Genomic DNA, 18,328 nt, shown 5'->3' with positions numbered 1-18,328 from the left:
AGCTTAGGGGAGGTACCTGTATGAGCAGGCCATCTGCAGGGTCCTGGGCTAGAAGCCAATGAACAGCACCTTCACCTTGTGAGCGGAGACGGGTACATCAACACACACGCCTGCTTAGCACACAGTCTATCCATGGAAGGAAGGACCAGAAACCACGTGACTCTAGGAAGGCGCCCTGGCTGGCTGGGAAGAGAGTGGGAGGGAGATGTAATTTTCACTGCACAGACTCTGTGTGACGTTTGAAATGTGAACCAGGTGTATGAATTACCTTTAATCAGAACCATAAGAATGCTCGTGGAGAGCTTCCTCCCAGCTGTCACACTTCCCCTTAGATATCAGGGCACGGCTCAGACGTTTTCTTCTCTGGGTCATCTTTCTCAGTCCTCCCAGGCAAAGCCAATCGCTTTCTTCTCTGTGTGCCCGTCTACTTTTGTTACACCGCTTGTACGAGGATGCTGTAGCCTGACTCTGACAGGTAAGCCCTCGTGGCTGGGGCAGGATGTTACTGATTTCTGTAATTCTTATGGGAATACTTGGAATATTTGCTAAATGGAGTCTACCACACCATCCTACCCTTTTCCCAGTTTGAGGCCCCTGCCGCTTGTTTTCACCTAACTTACCTGTATAAAGATGAGCAGATGAAGGGGTCATTCTGGGATTTTTTCCCCCCATAGGTACTCTCATCCCCTATGCAATAGGACCTTCTATTATAATGAAAATGTGCACTGCCTGTGTTGTCCAATACACTAGGAGCTATAACCACACGTGTATACTGAGTACCGGAAATGTGGATAGACTGACTGAGGAATTGACCTTTTAATTATTTCATTTAAATAAATTTAGATGTAAGTAGCCGCATCTGGATAGCAGCTACTATATCGGACCGCTCCTTTCTAGAGCTTTCTTCCTCAAGGGGACAGCCTTACCGGCCCAACAATACCACCCGTAAGCACGTTTGATTTTGAAACAATTAAATTGAGAGCAAGGTCAACAAAGTACTTGTTCCTAAAGTAAAAATTCAGTTTATTCATCTGTTTACGACACAGTACTCAAAAGGCAAAGTGTTTCACATCATAGATTTCACTTCCAATTCCTTGGAATGTTCATTTCTTTTACTGTAAAGAGAGACTAGACCGGAAAGGCAGGCAATGCTTAGGCAACTAAACTAAGGATGGAGCAGGTGAGGTGGGCAGCACTAACGTCATCCTCCCAGGGATGGGCACAAGGGGGTTGTTAGCCACAAGCTGACTGTGTAGAACTGTTAGCTGGGAGCGCAGAGCCGCCGTCCTGGACCCTCGGGCCATTGAGGGCTTCAGTCATCCCCACCGCACAGGTACAGCAGCGCTTTCTGGTAGTCACCCTTGGTGTCTTGCTATAAGTGGCCAAGGAGAAAAAAGAAATTCAGGGTCAGGAGAAAGACCCACACTCTGCAGAAACACACAAGCAGGCCCACGGCACATGGAGCCTCTGTGGGACCTGCCCAGACACACCCAAACCATCAGAGGACCCTCAGGGATCGTGGCCCAGGGGAGATTATTGCCACAAGGGTAGAGAGAACACAGCGTCCTGGGGATTAACATGGTAAGTGACCAGAGGACAGAACCCAGTCTGCTCCTCTTGCACTGAGGTCCTGCAAACAGCACCTGTTTTCTCCCTGGCCCGCATCCTTCCAGAGAAGACACGCGAGGCACCTTCCTGCCTGACTCTGTTGTTTCGTGGACTCTTAAGGTCACCGTGGGAAAAAGCTGATGAGTTAAGGAAATAATTGCTGAGTCTAAATCCTCCCTGAATTTTTTTTTTTTTTTTTTTTTTTTTTTGCGGTAAGCGGGCCTCTCACTGCAGTGGCCTCTCCCGTTGCGGAGCACAGGCTCCGGACGCGCAGGCCCAGCGGCCATGGCTCACGGGCCCAGCCGCTCCGCGGCATGTGGGATCCTCCCGGACCGGGGCACGAACCCACGTCCCCTGCATCGGCAGGCGGACTCTCAACCACCGCGCCACCAGGGAAGCCCCTCCCTGAATTTTAAACATATGCCCTAGTAAACCTAGTTATAGCAAACCCAGCTCTAAATTCACCCCTGGTAACCACTGACACGACGTTGAAATTTTCAGGATCTTTCAGAAAGAGGGGTTTGCAACATCTGTCTGAATTAAACACAGTGGGAGGGACCACGGTGAAGGCAACTGCTTCTTATATACGAACACTCTATCCCTCCAAAACAGGGACAGGCTAAATGGGGAGGGGAGAGATGGGAGTTCTGAGTGAGGAAATGTTGCCAGGCTTATCACAGAGGACTTTCAAGAAATGGAAATATAATAAAACGTAGATTAAATTGATCTAAGTCTTTTCAGGATGTCAGCAAGTCTTGCAGGATCACTGTCATGAGCACCAACTGTCCCTGCAGAATAGGTGTGGGAAATATGAAATATTTGCCTGATTCTGTAAGATTCCAGGACAAATCCTAATAGCACTTTCAAAATAAATCCCTGATATTTGATGACTAGCATCTCTTCCCCGGGGAGTTAGAAAACAGAAAACCACCATTCTGCCATTGTTCTTTTTTTTTTTTTTTGCGGTACGCGGGCCTCTCACTGCTGTGGCCTCTCCCGTTGCGGAGCACAGGCTCCGGACGCGCAGGCTCAGCGGCCATGGCTTCACGGGCCCAGCCGCTCCGCGGCACGTGGGATCTTCCCGGACCGGGGCACGAACCCGTGTCCCCTGCATCGGCAGGCGGACTCTCAACCACTGCGCCACCAGGGAAGCCCTCTGCCATTGTTCTGACAGGCACCTGACCAGGACTCCCAGCCCTCTGATGGTCAGGTGGGGCCTTACCTGAATGTAGTAGTACAGGGACTTGCCGTACTTCTTCTTGAATTCACATCTGATTTTCAACATGTCCACTTCACTGCGGGAGATCATGATTCTAATCAGGACCTTATCACGAGTGCCTTTGCCCTGAAAGTCAAATTTACGCTCCAAGTTATAATTCGCTGACAATGTTAATCGTTAAAAAAGAGTCTAGTGAGTTCTCCTGCGCATGGAACTCATTTGGGTTCCTGATGCCGCCCTCTAAGAGACTGCAAAGATAACCGCAAAACTGCTCCCTTAAGAACAATGAGCGCCTTGGAATTCCAAACACACCAGCATGAAACTGGCACAAAGCCCCCATGCTGTACATTCAGTAAACGTGAACTGAGCGCTAACCACTGCAAGGCTCAGGTCAGGAAGTGCGCGAGTTTACGTACGTAACACAAAGCTCCTGGCTCTCGGGGGCTTAGAGAGCACGTGCTACCACGCTCACCGTGGCTCTATGCCATTTTGAATGGTACAAGCAATAAGGACCACTCAAGTTTACATCCAGAACCTCAGAGCAGAGAACGGGCCATACTTGACATGGAACCTGAGGGGAGACGAGAGAGAGGCAGTGTGGACAAGGGGGTGACCCAGGAAGAGGTGGCAAGGGCCTGGAAGCCATGAGGCACAAGGCACACCTAAGGCGTGGAAAAGGGGATGCGACTGTGGGAAGAGACAGTCCATTTAAGGGAAAAGTGCAGGGCTGGCTTTGGAGTCAGACAGACCCAAGTTCAAGTTTGGCTATGTAACCTCAAGCAAGCTGAAACTTTCCAAGCTCCATTCTCCTCATCTAGAAAGAAAATAGTCACACACGCCTCACAGGTTTTTTGGTAATGATTTAAGATAAAGTAAGTCGCACAATGCCTACTGCCTAGTGGTTGCTTAATAACCTCTTTTCCTTGTCTGTCCTTACTCTGGGGTACCGGGAGGGAATCACTGAGAAATCTGAACAGGAATCTGACATGATCACCATCTAGCACTTTCTCTCTCCCGTGGCACTTTGCTTTCTACCTGTACACAAACACGTGTTCAAGTAGTTGGGAGAAACAGAAGACAGATTTGTGGTTTTCTCACCTGTCACATTAAAGCAGAGCTGACTAGTGTGTTCCTGCACCTAGACAGTGGGGTCCCTTCCTCCATCCACTAGTCAGGAGCTTTAGTCTGGGGCACAAAGGAAGAAAAAGCCTAGTGTGGAAACATGGACCTCTCGGCCAGTTGCCCTTACCTTCATGGAGTCGTACAGTCTGTCAGCAAAATACAGGGGCTTGTTCTGAATGCACTGCACTGCGGAGAGAAGAAAAGGGTCAGTAACTCCTCTCTCCTCCACCAGTAGGGGGTGAAGCCCTGACCTGGGACACCACCAGACGACCAGACGTAACAGGAGTGGGCTCTGCAAAATGGGAAACGCTCAGGGAAAACCAGGAATCCTCTGAATCAGCCAGCTGTGCTTTTTTTTTTTAAAAAATAAATTTATATATTATTTATCTTTGGCTGTGCTGGGTCTTTATTGCTGCAGGTGGGCTTCCTCTAGTTGCGGCAAGCGGGGGCCACTCTTCATTGTGGTGCGCGGGCTTCTCATTGCGGTGGCTTCTCTTGTTGGGGAGCACGGGCTTTAGGCCCACGGGCTTCAGTAGTGGTGGCGCACGGGCTTAGTTGCTCCACGGCATGTGGAATCTTCCCAGCCCAAGCCTCGAACCCATGTCCCCTGCATTGGCAGACGGATTCTTAACCACTGTGCCTTCAGGGAAGTCCCCCAACTGTGCTCTTAAACCAGGGGACTCTGAGCAATGCAGAAACCCAAATGGATGTGTGAGTTCCCCCAATGGAGACAGCCCTTTCTCTGGTTATCTTTTTTTTTTTTTTTTTTTGTGGTACACGGGCCTCTCACTGTTGTGGCCTCTCCCGTTGCGGAGCGCAGGCTCAGCGGCCATGGCTCACGGGCCCAGCCGCTCCGCGGCATGTGGGATCTTCCCGGACTGGGGCACGAACCCGTGTCCCCTGCATCAGCAGGCGGACTCTCAACCACTGCACCACCAGGGAAGCCCTCTTTGGTTATCTTATTCCTCCTGGGCAACGCTCCATTCTACCAACGTAAGCCCTTCTTCAGTTCCATATCTTAAATTCATACGGTGAAGATTATGAAACTACCCAAATCATGTAAAGAAGCCATGTCTCATGTCTCCCAAAGCCACTTGAATTAACAGGATGGCCATTTGTTACTTCTGCTTCAGCACAGCTAGCTGACTGAAAGCTGATGTCCACTAGGGATGAGGGGGCCACACCTGCTTACCTAGGTTCAGGAAAGCATTTTCCAGGTCTCCTTTAACCTCCTTCTTGATGCTCTCCAGCATGTCATAAGGGCTGTAGCTCTTGTACCTTTCAAATACTAAAGAAAAGCAACAGATAATTATTATAACAGAGCCACTAGTCAAAACTATCAATGGTTACCCACACGGTTATGCATCACACACACACACACACACACACACACACAAAGATGATGATAATCATAGCACCCTAGAGGGTTAGGGACTGCCATGCAGACCAGAGCTGACACTGTACCAGTTGCCCTGGGACAGCCGTACCGTGCACCTGTTCTAAATGGCACTGCCCCAGCCACATGTTTTGACCATCTTCATCTCTCCAGCATGGAACCCACTTTCTCTGGGCCACGAGAAACAGTACATACATAGCACCCAACTAAGTCCACTACTTCAACAGATATAGCAAGATAAAAGGATCCAGACGAGAAGAGGCCGCACAACAAAGCACCAAACATGAAAAGGATTTAGGGGAAAAAAAAACGATCCAAAATGGGAAAGAAGGGTGAATGGACTTGGTGAGGAAAAATGGGTGAGATTAGAGGGTACAAAGCAGGGAGTGTACTCTGTTCTGGCAGACCCGAGCCCCAACACAGACACCCAGCCGGCCCACTTGAGAGGGCCCTCCGGTTTGGCCCCGGGGCTCTAAGACCTCCCCAGCACAGCGCTCACCTTTCTGGAGGTGGCACACGCTCCGCTCGGTCATGATGCTGATCCACTTGGGAACATCAGTTCCTCTCCTCTTCACGCCAGCATCGTAGAGATCCTACGAGCACAACCGACCACGGAAGTTAATTCCACAGTCCAGAGCAAGGTCATTAAAAACCCGTCACGCACAAAACCCCAAAACCTATACATTCAGAATGCCAAAATGAGAAAGGACGACTGCACTGCAGACACGGGAAAAATGTGCTGTTTAGGTCAAAAGTCTTAAGAGCAGTCTTCCTGAAGCACAGACATACAGCAGGACAGGAGGTTGTTCGTGAGGGTGATGCTGTAGAAATCTCCTTCCCTGAACACCGAAGGGATGACCAAGAACCTCTACTCATATACAGAAGGACAAGCCAATGCTCATTAGCACATCCAGCTCTCCTCCATTCGGCACGTTCAATAGCACATAAACTAATGGTCGTCTACTAAAGACAGCTACAAGTCACGTACCCACCCCCCCAGAATTCTTAGAGACTCCGGAAATGATGGAGCTGAAAAAAAAAAAAAAAAAGCTGGTCCAATCACATTTTCAGTTTCTGGAAAATTTAGGGGCTATAAGTGACGCTAAGAATGGCAGGGAAGGAAGGAGAAAGGCTTATGCAAGAGCCGATACTTATTCAGTGACCATCCACTATCTGGGAGCTGCAAAACCCTTTTCTAGGGACTTCCCTGATGGCGCAGCGGTTAAGAATCCACCTGCCAATGCAGGGGACACGGGTTCGAGCCCTGGTCCGGGAAGATCCCACATGCTGTGGAGCAACTAAGCCCGTGCGCCACAACTACTGAGCCTGTGCTCTAGAGCCCGGGAGCCACAAGTACTGAAGCCCACACGCCTAGAGACCATGTTCCGCAACAACAGAAGGCCCTGCTCACCGCAACTAGAGAAAGCCCGCGCAGTAAAGAAGACCCAACGCAGCCAAAAATAAATAATCAATTTAATAAAAAATAAATTAAAAAAACCCTTTTCTACCTCCTGCTAAGTGGGCTATGTGAAATATACTGAATTTTAAGACTAAAACGGATTAAAATTAATTCTGTTCTTCAGCTCTTATGAAATACTTTGAGACAGCTGTCGACCCTCTGGGAAAGGCATGTAGTTCACAGTGATCTGAATCAGCTTCACAAATAGTTCTGGGTGATTATGGAATGAGAACCAGCAGTTCTATTCAGCCAGAAAAGAAGGAAGGGCCTCTGCCTCTCTCACCTCTTCCCCCACCACCAAGGGCAGTAAGCCTTCCTATCCCTGCCTGTGCCTCTACCATCTCCTCCCACTATTCTGCGCTGTGAATTCTATTAGTGTGTGTTTGTAGCAAATGCCCACCAGTGTGAACACCAGCATCACACCCTGCAGAAACAAGCAAAGCCTAGATGAGCAAATGTGAGTCAGAAACTGATCCTGTAACTGACACCAGCATTATAAGGGTATATCCCGTTATAACCACAGCTTCCAGAGAGTGAAAACGAAGCCCACAAATTCTTTGACCTTCCTCCCTTCCAAACGTGGAGCCTACTTCCCCTCCCACTGACTGGAAGCTAGACCTAGTGACTCGCCTCTAATGAAGAGTGTGACAGAAGTGACAGTGTGTGTGACTCTTGAGATTACACCATAAAAGGCACCTGGCTTCCTCCGGGCTGTGTCTCTTGGATCACTCACTCTGGGGAGAGCCAGCTGCCATCTCTCTGTGAGGACACTCAAGCAACCCCTTCGAGAGGCCCACGTGGCAAAAGAGTAAGGCCTCCTGCCAACAGTCACATGGGTGGGGGACTACACGGGTGGGTGATCTGGGAAGTAGATCTTCCTGAAGCTGTCAGGCCCTCAGATGACGCAGCCCTGGTCCACACTTTGTCTCCAACCTCAGAAGTCCTGAGCCACTTCCCAGTTCCTGACCCACAGAAACTGAGAGATAATAAATGCTTGTTGTTCTAAGCCACTGAGTTTGAGGTAATTTGTTATGCAGGATGGGTAACTATACCCATTATCCAGAGACTAGGAAACAAAACCCCGAACACCAAGAAGCTTGGCACTGACCCGGGCATCTTGGTCAATCAGTTCATAATCAATGACGGAGCCATCCTCTGCTCTTCGACCCTACAGGGAAAAAATAAAAATAAAAAAAATTAAGAACATCAAATGTATTTCTTTGTACATTTTAAAACTGAAAATGTTATTTTCTCCCCAACTCATGTAAGCCGCTATTTACTGAATAAACACCCTCCTGAAATTTTTCTTCACTTAAGTCTAGGTTAAAACCAAAAAGTCTAGGTAAGACCAAGGATTGTTACAATAATTGAGGCAGTGAAGTGGGGGCTATATATACCCTCTTGTTACCCAGTTCTGGGCTAAGCACCTTACAGAATCTCCCTAAAAAAGGTAATGGTATTTAGCTCCTTCCTTCGGAGAGCTCACAGCCCAGATGGAGAAATACGCATGGAATAAATGGTAAAACAACACAGTATCTGTGGCTCTAAGTAGACGTGAAATGCAAAAGAAGGCAGAAATCTGTCAGGCAGAATCGTCAGCAAAGTCTGTGGACAATGGGGTGCAGCTGAGGCAAAGCGCAAAGGCTCCGTCAGATGAGGCTGGCAGTGGGAAGCAGGAGAAGCCATTCCGCACAGGGGAGTGATGTGCGCCCAGCCGAGGAGAAGGTGAGCGGGAGGGAAGCCCAGCGAGGAGGACTAAGTTAGGGAGGGCCAGCGGACAGAAGACACTTAAAGGCAGTTGAGAGTTTGGATATGATGCAGCAGAAATGTCTGTTGATCAGGAGTTTGGTGCAAGTGGATTTCAAAAAGATGGGCGGGAGCTTCCCTGGTGGCACAGTGGCTGAGAGTCCGCCTGCCAATGCAGGGGACACGGGTTCATGCCCCGGTCTGGGAAGATCTCACATGCCGCGGAGCAGCTGGGCCCGTGAGCCATGGCCGCTGAGCCTGTGCGTCCGGAGCCTGTTGCTCCGCAACGGGAGAGGCCACAACAGTGAGAGGCCCGCGTACAGCAAAAAAAAAAAAAAAAAAAAAAAGATGGGTGGGTGGCGGTATGCAGGGCACGTGGTAGAGAAGAGAGCTGGGGAGGGGAGTACGGAGCTGTTATGGTGATGGAGAGGTGCGTGGGCAGGATACAGCATGCCCATCGACCATTTGTCATCAGGGTTCCCAGGGGAAAATTCCTCTTCCCTCGCCCAGCTAATACACATTAAACTGCACTCGGGTCAGAACTCAGACTAAGGAAGGAAATGCCTTTCATCCACATTAATGTGTTAACATTAGCAAACAAGCAAAGACCTCTCCAGGGAAACCACTACCTGGGCAAATCGTCTCTTAAGAAATGAAAGCAAGTGAAACAAGAGGGTCACTTGCCACTGGGTCCTATGTGACCACAGATAGGGGCAAAATGACCTTCCCCGAGTCAGAGTGAGGGCTGGCACGTAAATCCAGGCCAGGAGCTGAGAGCTGCTTCTTCCTCCTCTGGCCCCAAAGTCCACCTGACCATACGGTTTTGCAGGATAAGAAATCCTATTATACAAAAATGACAACTCTGCAGTGACAGTGCAAACCCACTGTCGAAAATGCAGCTGGAATTTCTGATGCAGGCACAGATGATTGAGTTAATTCGTTCCCAAGTATAAAATGAGGCGCACAACTTGCCTTGGGAGGAAGCAAGGACAAAGAAATAAACTGGAAACCAACCTTCGAGAGGGCGACCATCAGCTTGCGGAAGTCACCAGATGTGTCAGAAACGATATCCTTCTCCAGATCGGTCTTGTACACTTGGAAAACAAAACAACACATCTGGTTTGATGCTTCCTGCCTGTGCAGCCAGCCAGCCACCCGTCCCACTTATCCCCTGCCCACTAAGCCTCTAAAAAGCAGAAACAGCTGTGGCAGCATGGATGTACCCACCCGAAGGAGGTGGACTCTCCAGAATGATTTTTACCCTCATAAAATCAGAACCAGTGCTATTATCAGTGACAAGGGACACGCAGAGCAGGATCAGACCAGGGATCTTCAAAGCTCACCTGTGATCAGTGACTTCCTGGGTAGCTAAAATACTGGTTCCCAAACTTCTTGACTATACTTATTTGGATCATTAAAAAATTTGGAGGACTACACACACACACACATACACAACTGCGGTTTATTATCTACTGATCGAGAAAATGCACAATGGCAAAAACTAGTAAGAATTAAAGAGTACTTTTCAATGAATTTGTACTTTATTATTCAAAATAGCATCTCTGTTTAAGTGTAGTGGTACCACATACACATGTAAGCTGCATCATTTACTCCAGCCGGGTCTCCTACACTGCTTGGTGCACAAAGGTCCATGTGCCTCTTGCAACAGTGATCCACAGTCAAGAGCTGGCAACCTCCTCAGCAGAAACTGGACAGCACCCATTCCAAGAAATCCATGTAAAATACTTTCTACTTCTCCCCACCAGATCTCTTTTTTTTTGGTTTGTTTTCTCTGCTTTCTCTCCTGTATATCCTTTTGTATTAGTTCTAGGGGAATATAATCATCAAAACCCAGGCCATCAGGAGATGGAGGAGAGGGACCTGGAACAGAGCAGACCCCTGGACGGTCCAGGTGGCAAGCATTTCTCCACAAGTAATCCAGGCACCCTATCCTGAACACCAGCCCCGCAGGCCAGGATGGGGGTCACAGAAACAGGGCTGAGAGGGTGCACCACAGAACTGGGGCTACTCACTTTCCTTGTAGACTCTGTTGATTTCCTGCAGCTCCTGGTTGGTCCTCGAGCAGATGATCTCAATGAGGGAGTCCTCATCGGTCCCCAGCCCCTGCGAACCAGGCATTGCAGACATCAGCAGGGAAAGCCCTCCAGGCCATTAGCCCACTTCCCTGATCTCAATCAGGTAAACTACACACGCACGCCCCTTCCTGCATTCCTCCTGAGGGATCTGTACTGCATTCCTCAGCACAAGGTAAAGTTATATTCTATTCCTTTAAAATATTGCTTCATCAACGGGCTTCCCTGGTGGCGCAGTGGTTGAGAGTCCACCTGCCGATGCAGGGGACGCGGATTCGTGCCCCGGTCCGGGAGGATCCCGCATGCCATGGAGTGGCTGGGCCCGTGAGCCATGGCCGCTGAGCCTGTGCGTCCAGAGCCTGTGCTCCGCAATGGGAGAGGCCACAACAGTGAGAGGCCCGCGTAACGCAAAAAAAAAGCTTCATCAAAATAAAAGATGGTTTAACTGACATGTTTTTTTTAGCTCAACTATATTAAAAAAAATTTTTTTCCACTATATATAAATGTATAGTGAAATGGGAAGAGACAGCAATGGAATACACCAAAATGTTAAAAGTGGTTGCCTTTTGGCGATGGGTTTGTAAACTGAATAACTTTATCGTCTCCCTATGTTTCTTTATTTTTCAACTTCTCTAATAATTGGCCATTACTTTAATAGATGAGAAATAATTTTCTTTATTGTACAATTCTGCTCAGAAATTTAAAACAAAGGAACACAGAGATTTTATGCTGTCATGTGCAGCCAGCATCATTAGATTGGAGTAAGTCTTTTACGAGGGAAAGGTATAGATAAGATAAAATTTTTAGCTTTACCTCTTTGAAATGTAAAATTGGGTTAATGTTAAAAATTTCATTCTTGTACTTCCATTTTTGCTTGATTGCGATGCACTCTTCGGGCATTTTAGAGAAGCAAAAGGAAATAAGGAAGTGCCAGATAAACCTAGACACCAACACTTTATGAAGGAATAAGAATTTGATGGGTGACCTATTCAAATTTAATATATACACTTTTGAGCTGCCATGCCAGAGAGCTTGAAAGGACCCAATGAAACCTGTATTTCAAAGCTGGCTTCATGATCAAAGTCAAGATTTAATAATCAGGATTCTCTAATACTTGTCTTTCCGAGTATGGAAATATCACTTTGAACTAAGTAGAATTACAACTGTCTAAAATGTAAATCAATTATAAGGTGTTAATACAATAAGAAACTTACTTATCCACATGAAAAGTGTGTCAGCTATTAATTATACTTATTAGAGTTTATATGCCCCTAAAAAAGTGGTTTATAGAAGCTAAGCCTCAGGTTAATAGTTAATTTTGAATTTGATTCCTCATCTAGTATGAGCCAAGGCCTCTTCTCCCAGAGTTTTTAATCATGATTTGTAGAGGTGCTGGCAAAGCCAACATTTCTTCCCTTCTTAGCAAAAGGTCTACACAACATTCTATACAGCTATTATAAAGAGATTACCAAGCATCTTCAAATATTTTAGGGGGCAGTTTTTCAATCTCAAGGATATATCATATAGTCTAAAAATAACTCATGCATTGGAAGAAATGCTATATCCTGACACTGTTGAAACGTAGAACAGGTATAGCAATAGAAGATTTGTTTTCTTTCATCACTGATATACCCATGTTAATATCAGAGAATTCTAATAGCATTTTTTCCTCTATATTTAAAGGTGACCTTGGCAATTTCAAACTTGGCCCAAGCTCTCCACAGACTGTCCACAGTTCCCATCACAAGGGCAACGTCTACTGTAACATATGGTAGATATTGCCAGAAGTCAGAACAGATTTTTTTTAAAGCATAGTTCAGTTCATGTCACTCCAAGCTTTATGGATTTCAGAAGGGTACTCAGCTGTGATAGCTAATGGAAGAGCTGGCACAAGGTCAGAGATCTAGCAGTCAAAGCACCTTTCATTGGGCCCAATTACATAGATTACAATGGTGATTGACAGCTCAAGCAGGTCTGTTTCAAGTCACTAATACCTAGTAATAGATACTTATAAAATTGCACAAATCACAACTAAATGAATTCTTGGCAAAAATAAGATAAACTGATCTGAAGTGATGATGGTCAGAAGAAACCTAGGAGAGGCCAGCTCATCCATGGTTCCAAAGGTCCCAAGGCTGAGTGTTTTCAGTGTTCTTTTTATTAAACAGGATCATTAAGTGTTGTTGACATTTTATCATTCTGTTCAATATAGTCTACTTAGAAAACTCAGAGCAAGTCTGCTCAAATAAACTGAGCACAGCTTGGGCCAAGCTGGAAAACTGATTTCAGAGCAAATCTTTCAGCAGCCCTGAGCTATCAACTTCTGGGCCTTGGAAATACCCGGTGGGAAGCTGCCTCCCTCTCGAGGTGCTCTGTGGGGGAAGGGATGACAACTGAACTGTGACATTAGCTCATTAGCTGGTGACTGACTTACAGCTCCGTCTCTCCATAATTCAGAAATGGTGGCATCACAGAAAATGCACTCAGACTTAGAATAAAAAATCAGAACTACAGCTTTCCCTCCACTCTGAGGCTTTACCCAATTTTAGCAGCAGAGGGCAGTGTCAGATTATTCAAAGTATTGCAGGCACACTTCCGAAAAGGGTTCTGTGCTTTGCCATTAAACATGCATTTATGTTTATATATCTATTCCATTTATATAATACTCGATGTTTTAGGTACACACAAAATTCAGGGGAACTTACAACCTGGAATTTTTACTATCTAATTTAACCTAAAAAATCCATGTTCAAAATAACTTTGCAAAATACAAACAAAAGACAGTAGCATGTGCCTTGATACTTTGAACAAAACACAGGAACCATTCACGAGCTGAAATCACCCTTTATGTGCACTGTGATGCTCTGATTTTGCCCCAAATTTGAATCAAACAATGGGACCAGCAAGGAGGTCAGAAGAAACAACCAAAACAGCATACGCAGATTTTTGTTAAGCTTCACTTAACAAAAGCTATGAGTTTTACTTTTGCCTTAATATCATAACAAATCTTTTTTAAAGAGGAAGTGTAATCAAGGAAGTAGTTTTTCCAAATGGTATTCCAATTGCCCAGGTGCCAAGCAGTAGCAGCTGGTAACTGACTTCTCTGCATCATGAAATTTCTTTACAGTCTTAAAAAAAGTAATTGAAATATTTTTGGTACAAATCCTGAGCCTTATAGCTTCAGTTCATTCCCAAAAAATGATTCCAAATGAGAATTCAACATAACTGAAAATCACCTAATTACACTCAGGAAGCTGTAATTCACAAATATTAATGGCAGATTTGACAGAGATTGCATCTCACACGTGTTTACCTTCATGGAGGCTTTCAGCTCAGAAGCGTCATACTGAGCAGGTGTTTTCAACAAGCCCAAAATCACTGTCTCCAGGTGGCCGGACAAGGCTGACTTCAGTGCTGATGCAAGTTCCTTCAGAAAAGCAGACAACAACATGGAAAACTTGGTTGGTAACCAATATTCCCTTTAAAACTAGTAAGACAAAAATAGAGGCATGTGGGGGCTTCCCTGGTGGCGCAGTGGTTGAGAGTCCGTCTGCCGGTGCAGGGCACAAGGGTTCGTGCCCCGGTCCGGGAAGATCCCACATGACGCGGAGCGGCTAGGCCCGTGAGACTTGGCCGCTGAGCCTGCGCGTCTGGAGCCTGTGCTCCGCAACGGGAGAGGCCACAACAGTGAGAGGCCCGCGTACCAAAAAAAAAAAAAAAAAAAAAATAGAGGCATGTGTTTGTAAAGCAGGTTGTGATTCTTTGACAACTCTGGGGTGTTCGGTCAAAGTATCCTTCAACCGCATTCCCTTTGGCAGACCCAAAGGTCAGAAATGGAAAGATCAGACTTTCCGCCGGTAAAATCCCCTAAAATCCAAGCTGATTTTGCCCTCTCGTCCAGTCAGTAAAAGGAAACCAGAGCAGCATGCAATGCCTCAGAAAGCTATGCAGTTTACAATACGCTTACACTCGCACGTGGTAACAGCCTATTTAAGACAGGGCACTTTCTAGGGTCAAGGCCCCTGCTAAGAAGGAGGTGATCAAAGTGGGGAGCCTCCAAGGAAGCAGAACCCTTGTGGCCTGCTGGTATCCTCCTGTGAAAGGTTTTGTACAGCTGTGCAGAGGTGGCTCCAGAAAGTCTCCAGGTGGAACCAGAGGCCCCCACTTGGCTAGAAGTGATCTCATGAAGCTTTCCTATGCAAGACACTTCACCTAAGACTGAGAGAACCTCTATTTTCCATACCAAACTGGAACGGTATTATCAAGATGGCAGGGACTAACGCCCTCCCCATTCACCGCTGGGCTTCCCTGCTATATATTGTTTCTTAAAGGTTCCCACTGTTACCATTAAAATCCACTGACAGATTTCAAGTCAGAGGCCTGAGTCAGCACCCAGATAGGCAGACAGATATCCCAATTCGATGTGGCTTTGCCAGATGCTTCCTCGGGGATTAGATTTCCTACAAATCATGGGCACTGAGTGATGGCTGAACTCTCCTGTTATAATTATTTTTTTTCTTTCTTTTCACTTTTTCCCCCCTCTTCTCTCTTCCTCTCCTGCTTTCCAGCAGCACCCATGGCATCTACGACGTTCAGCCCCTAGAGGCATGTGCAGGCTCTAAGAGGTGATGTGCAGCCTGCTTCAGAGAGAATCTTCTCAAATCACTCACAGATGTCGAGGACTGAGATGGGTCTTAGAAATCATCTGGCCCAACCCTTTCATCACCTACTTTCTCCTGCTTCCTGAAGTCCTAGTAACACATAGCACTTAGGAGAGAACTTTAGAAAGCTACACCTTCCAATTAGAGCACCAATTTTCCGGCGTGGAACTCTGAGGTTAGGTAATTCCAAACTTAGCCTACCCTGACACTCCCCTCTACCCATTCTCTGTTCAGACTTCAAATAGCATTTGGGCACCTACTGACTTCTTCCACTTCTATAATAAACTCCTTATGGGCAGCCAACTTCCTGCTTCTCATAATGTCAAGCACGGGGCTTTCTTTGCACTTAGCAAGGAATATTTGTCCAGATATGTTTGACAAATAAAATATGACCATTCCTTCTACGGAGAAACCTGGCATCTGCTTGAACATGAAAGAAATATAACATTGATGCTCTGTCCCAGTTCCTGTCCACTTCTACTAGCTGTACCCATGCTGTTCAAGCCCCTCACCTAGGCAGCCTCGGTCCCTATTGTTAAAGTACAATACAGGGCCTTCTCCTTTATTATGCAAACAATAAGGTTCTGCTTTCAGGATTTCCTTCAGAAAGTATCTCCATTATTTTATGTATCTTTCTTAAAATGTGATAATTCTCCTTAGCCCAGGGTTAAGAGGTATCAAGAATCATAGGATAGTGAGTTGTCCCCAGCCCACCATGAAGCCTGTGAGGTCACCAAACCATGATTCTGTAACATCATCCCTCCAACAGGGTATGTGAGAGCTTTGTCCTCCATATATCTCATCTGAAATCGAAATCCGGGCTTCTATATTTCTATGTACACTTATGTGTCCACACCCAAGTGTGTTCCAAGACCACACTCTGTGACAGCTGAAGGAGCAATTACAGGCATATTGTCCAAAGAGGTGGGCCTTCTGCTCCAACTGGAACTCAGCTCTACCAGCTCACAGATCCTTTTGGGAAAGTGGAGAAATAAACACTCCCTTCCATGCCTCACTGTAGTAGATTAATGTCAGTCTAGCTGGAAGAAAAATTTTAATGCATATGAGAGGAAACAAGCTGCATGCTTTCCTATTTACATCCTTTCCAACTGTTTTGAGAGGTGGGAGAGGGAGATATAGCAGGGTGTGACCTGCAACTTCCTGGACCCTGGTGGTCATGTCAACTCCAAGTGCAGAAATGTCTTTTCTAGAATCCTTCCAGCTCACCTCCACTGTGACTACGAGTGAAAGCCGTAAGTCAAGCGGGAGCTGCAGGAAGCCATGCTTACTGCACCGTCCAAGAATAAATCGAAAGCTTTTAATAGCAAGAAGTTAAAAATAAAGCAGCCTGTCTGTAAAAATAAATTTCCTAACACTGCGACAAAATAAAGGATGAACAAGTGCTGGGCTGTTCCTTAACCACTCGTGGACGAGCAAGGGAAAAAGGCACACAAGACCCTTTAAATAGTGAGAGCATGGCAAGGTGAAGACAGCCTAGAGACCAAATGAGCTACTAAACTAAACCTGGCGGTTGCAAAGATCTTAGGAATTCAACTGTATTTTTTTAAGAATGAGAGGAGTGTGTCAGGATCAATACTCAAATGGAGGCTAGTGTCCCAAGATTAAATTTAAAACATTTTATCAAGAACCAGCAGAAGTCATAAAGATGAAATGAGTGGCCACATGTAGAGAACGGCATACCTGGCAAAAAGGTTAGCACTCAATAAATGATACCTGTTGTTGTTTTCCCCGATCCTTTCTATTTCCAGAACTGCTCCCTTTACACCCTCTGGGTTGGAAGAGGGTGTGGTCTTTATGCATAAGCTCCAAGCACCCCAGGGGACACGTATATGTGAGTTGTGACTCTTACAGGATGTAAGGGGAAAACCTTGGATCTCCTAGAGTTCCAGGAGGCGCTTGCTGGGAAGAGCCAGAATTCACAAAAAGAAAAAGCAATGGCTGAGGAACTGAAATTCAACATGGAATGCCCTCCATCCCTGAACCTGCTGTACCTTTTTGGTCTTTCTCTGGTAGGCGAAGGCAATATCCTGTCTCTGTGCATTGCTGCGGTTGGTCAAAATGTTGACGATGGTGACCTCGTCCACACCTATGAAGACACAAGTAGGGAGTAGTTACTCAACCATATGCTCTAGTTCTCTGGGCTTACATAGAAGGTTTTAAGCATTTTTTCAACCTGAAATGTATATATTAGTCCCTAAAGTGAAATGCCAAGACATTAAGATGTTTTCTTTCTTTTTGTCAGCACCCTCCACCCAACATGTATACCCTCTTTTCTGTTTTTCCTAACAGCCTCAAACCTCAAGTCTAAATGGACCTTTTAAAGTATCTGTATTAAAAAAAAAAAAACAAAACTATTTCATTCATAAATTGGGTTTCTAGACTCAACAGTAGGAGGTGCATTTGTGGGGCTTTGGCAGTCACATGGAACAACAAAGATTTAGAAAGATTTTAAATGAAGGTCCCCAAATTACCATTTAACTGAGGTTTTAATGGACAGTAACCGCGACCTGAATTAATAGAGACAATTATTTATATTTATTGCAGGATTATGGCTATATAAGCAGCTAAGTACAATTTCTATAATTATATAAAATGTCATGACAAATGAGTCAGATTTAATATGGCAGTTGTATTTTAATAGCATAATTGATTAATACAGTCCTACTTACAGAAGACTAAATTGTTTTGTAAGGAAAATAAATGTTCCACTGCTTTTAATATTCAATAGGCAATTTTAATAATCAATTTTGTAACTTTATTAAAAAGAATAATGTTTTAATCTAAATCTAAACTGGGAGTTTTGAAGTGCCACCAAAATATTTGAGTACCTATTTTAATTGGAACATGTGTATTTACAAAGATAAGCAATGCCTTCTGGTATCTGAAAGTGTGCAATTTTATATCAGAAATACTCTTAACATGCCATTTAACTTAAGGAAGCACTATTTTAAGAATTCAGAAAGTGAAAGGTCTCTCTCCTGACTGATTATGAACTTTGTTTAA

The 18,328-nt window shown here is 45.7% G+C and overlaps 1 protein-coding gene across 4 annotated transcripts in view; it reads right to left on the bottom strand.

Moving 5' to 3' along the window:
* Positions 1-996: 996 nt before the first annotated feature.
* Positions 997-18,328, bottom strand: part of ANXA2 (annexin A2) — a 44,816-nt gene continuing 27,484 nt past the window's right edge. For 3 of the 4 annotated variants that reach the window (XM_032622636.1, XM_032622635.1, XM_032622634.1), the window contains exons 4-13: positions 17,317-17,411; positions 13,957-14,070; positions 10,584-10,674; positions 9,565-9,644; positions 7,913-7,972; positions 5,845-5,938; positions 5,142-5,237; positions 4,077-4,135; positions 2,831-2,953; positions 997-1,372 (exon numbers count right to left, since the gene is read on the bottom strand). In XM_032622636.1, coding sequence (XP_032478527.1) covers positions 1,313-1,372; positions 2,831-2,953; positions 4,077-4,135; positions 5,142-5,237; positions 5,845-5,938; positions 7,913-7,972; positions 9,565-9,644; positions 10,584-10,674; positions 13,957-14,070; positions 17,317-17,411 — 872 coding nt within the window. In that variant the 3' untranslated portion in view covers positions 997-1,312. Of the gene's footprint in view, positions 1,373-2,830; positions 2,954-3,925; positions 4,136-5,141; positions 5,238-5,844; positions 5,939-7,912; positions 7,973-9,564; positions 9,645-10,583; positions 10,675-13,956; positions 14,071-17,316; positions 17,412-18,328 lie in introns of all 4 variants that reach the window. The other variant, XR_004348448.1, reaches the window with a different exon arrangement.

This window comes from Phocoena sinus, chromosome 2, assembly GCF_008692025.1.
Source record: "Phocoena sinus isolate mPhoSin1 chromosome 2, mPhoSin1.pri, whole genome shotgun sequence".
Classification (NCBI taxonomy): domain Eukaryota; kingdom Metazoa; phylum Chordata; class Mammalia; order Artiodactyla; family Phocoenidae; genus Phocoena; species Phocoena sinus.
This window is presented reverse-complemented; position numbering and strand designations above follow the sequence as displayed.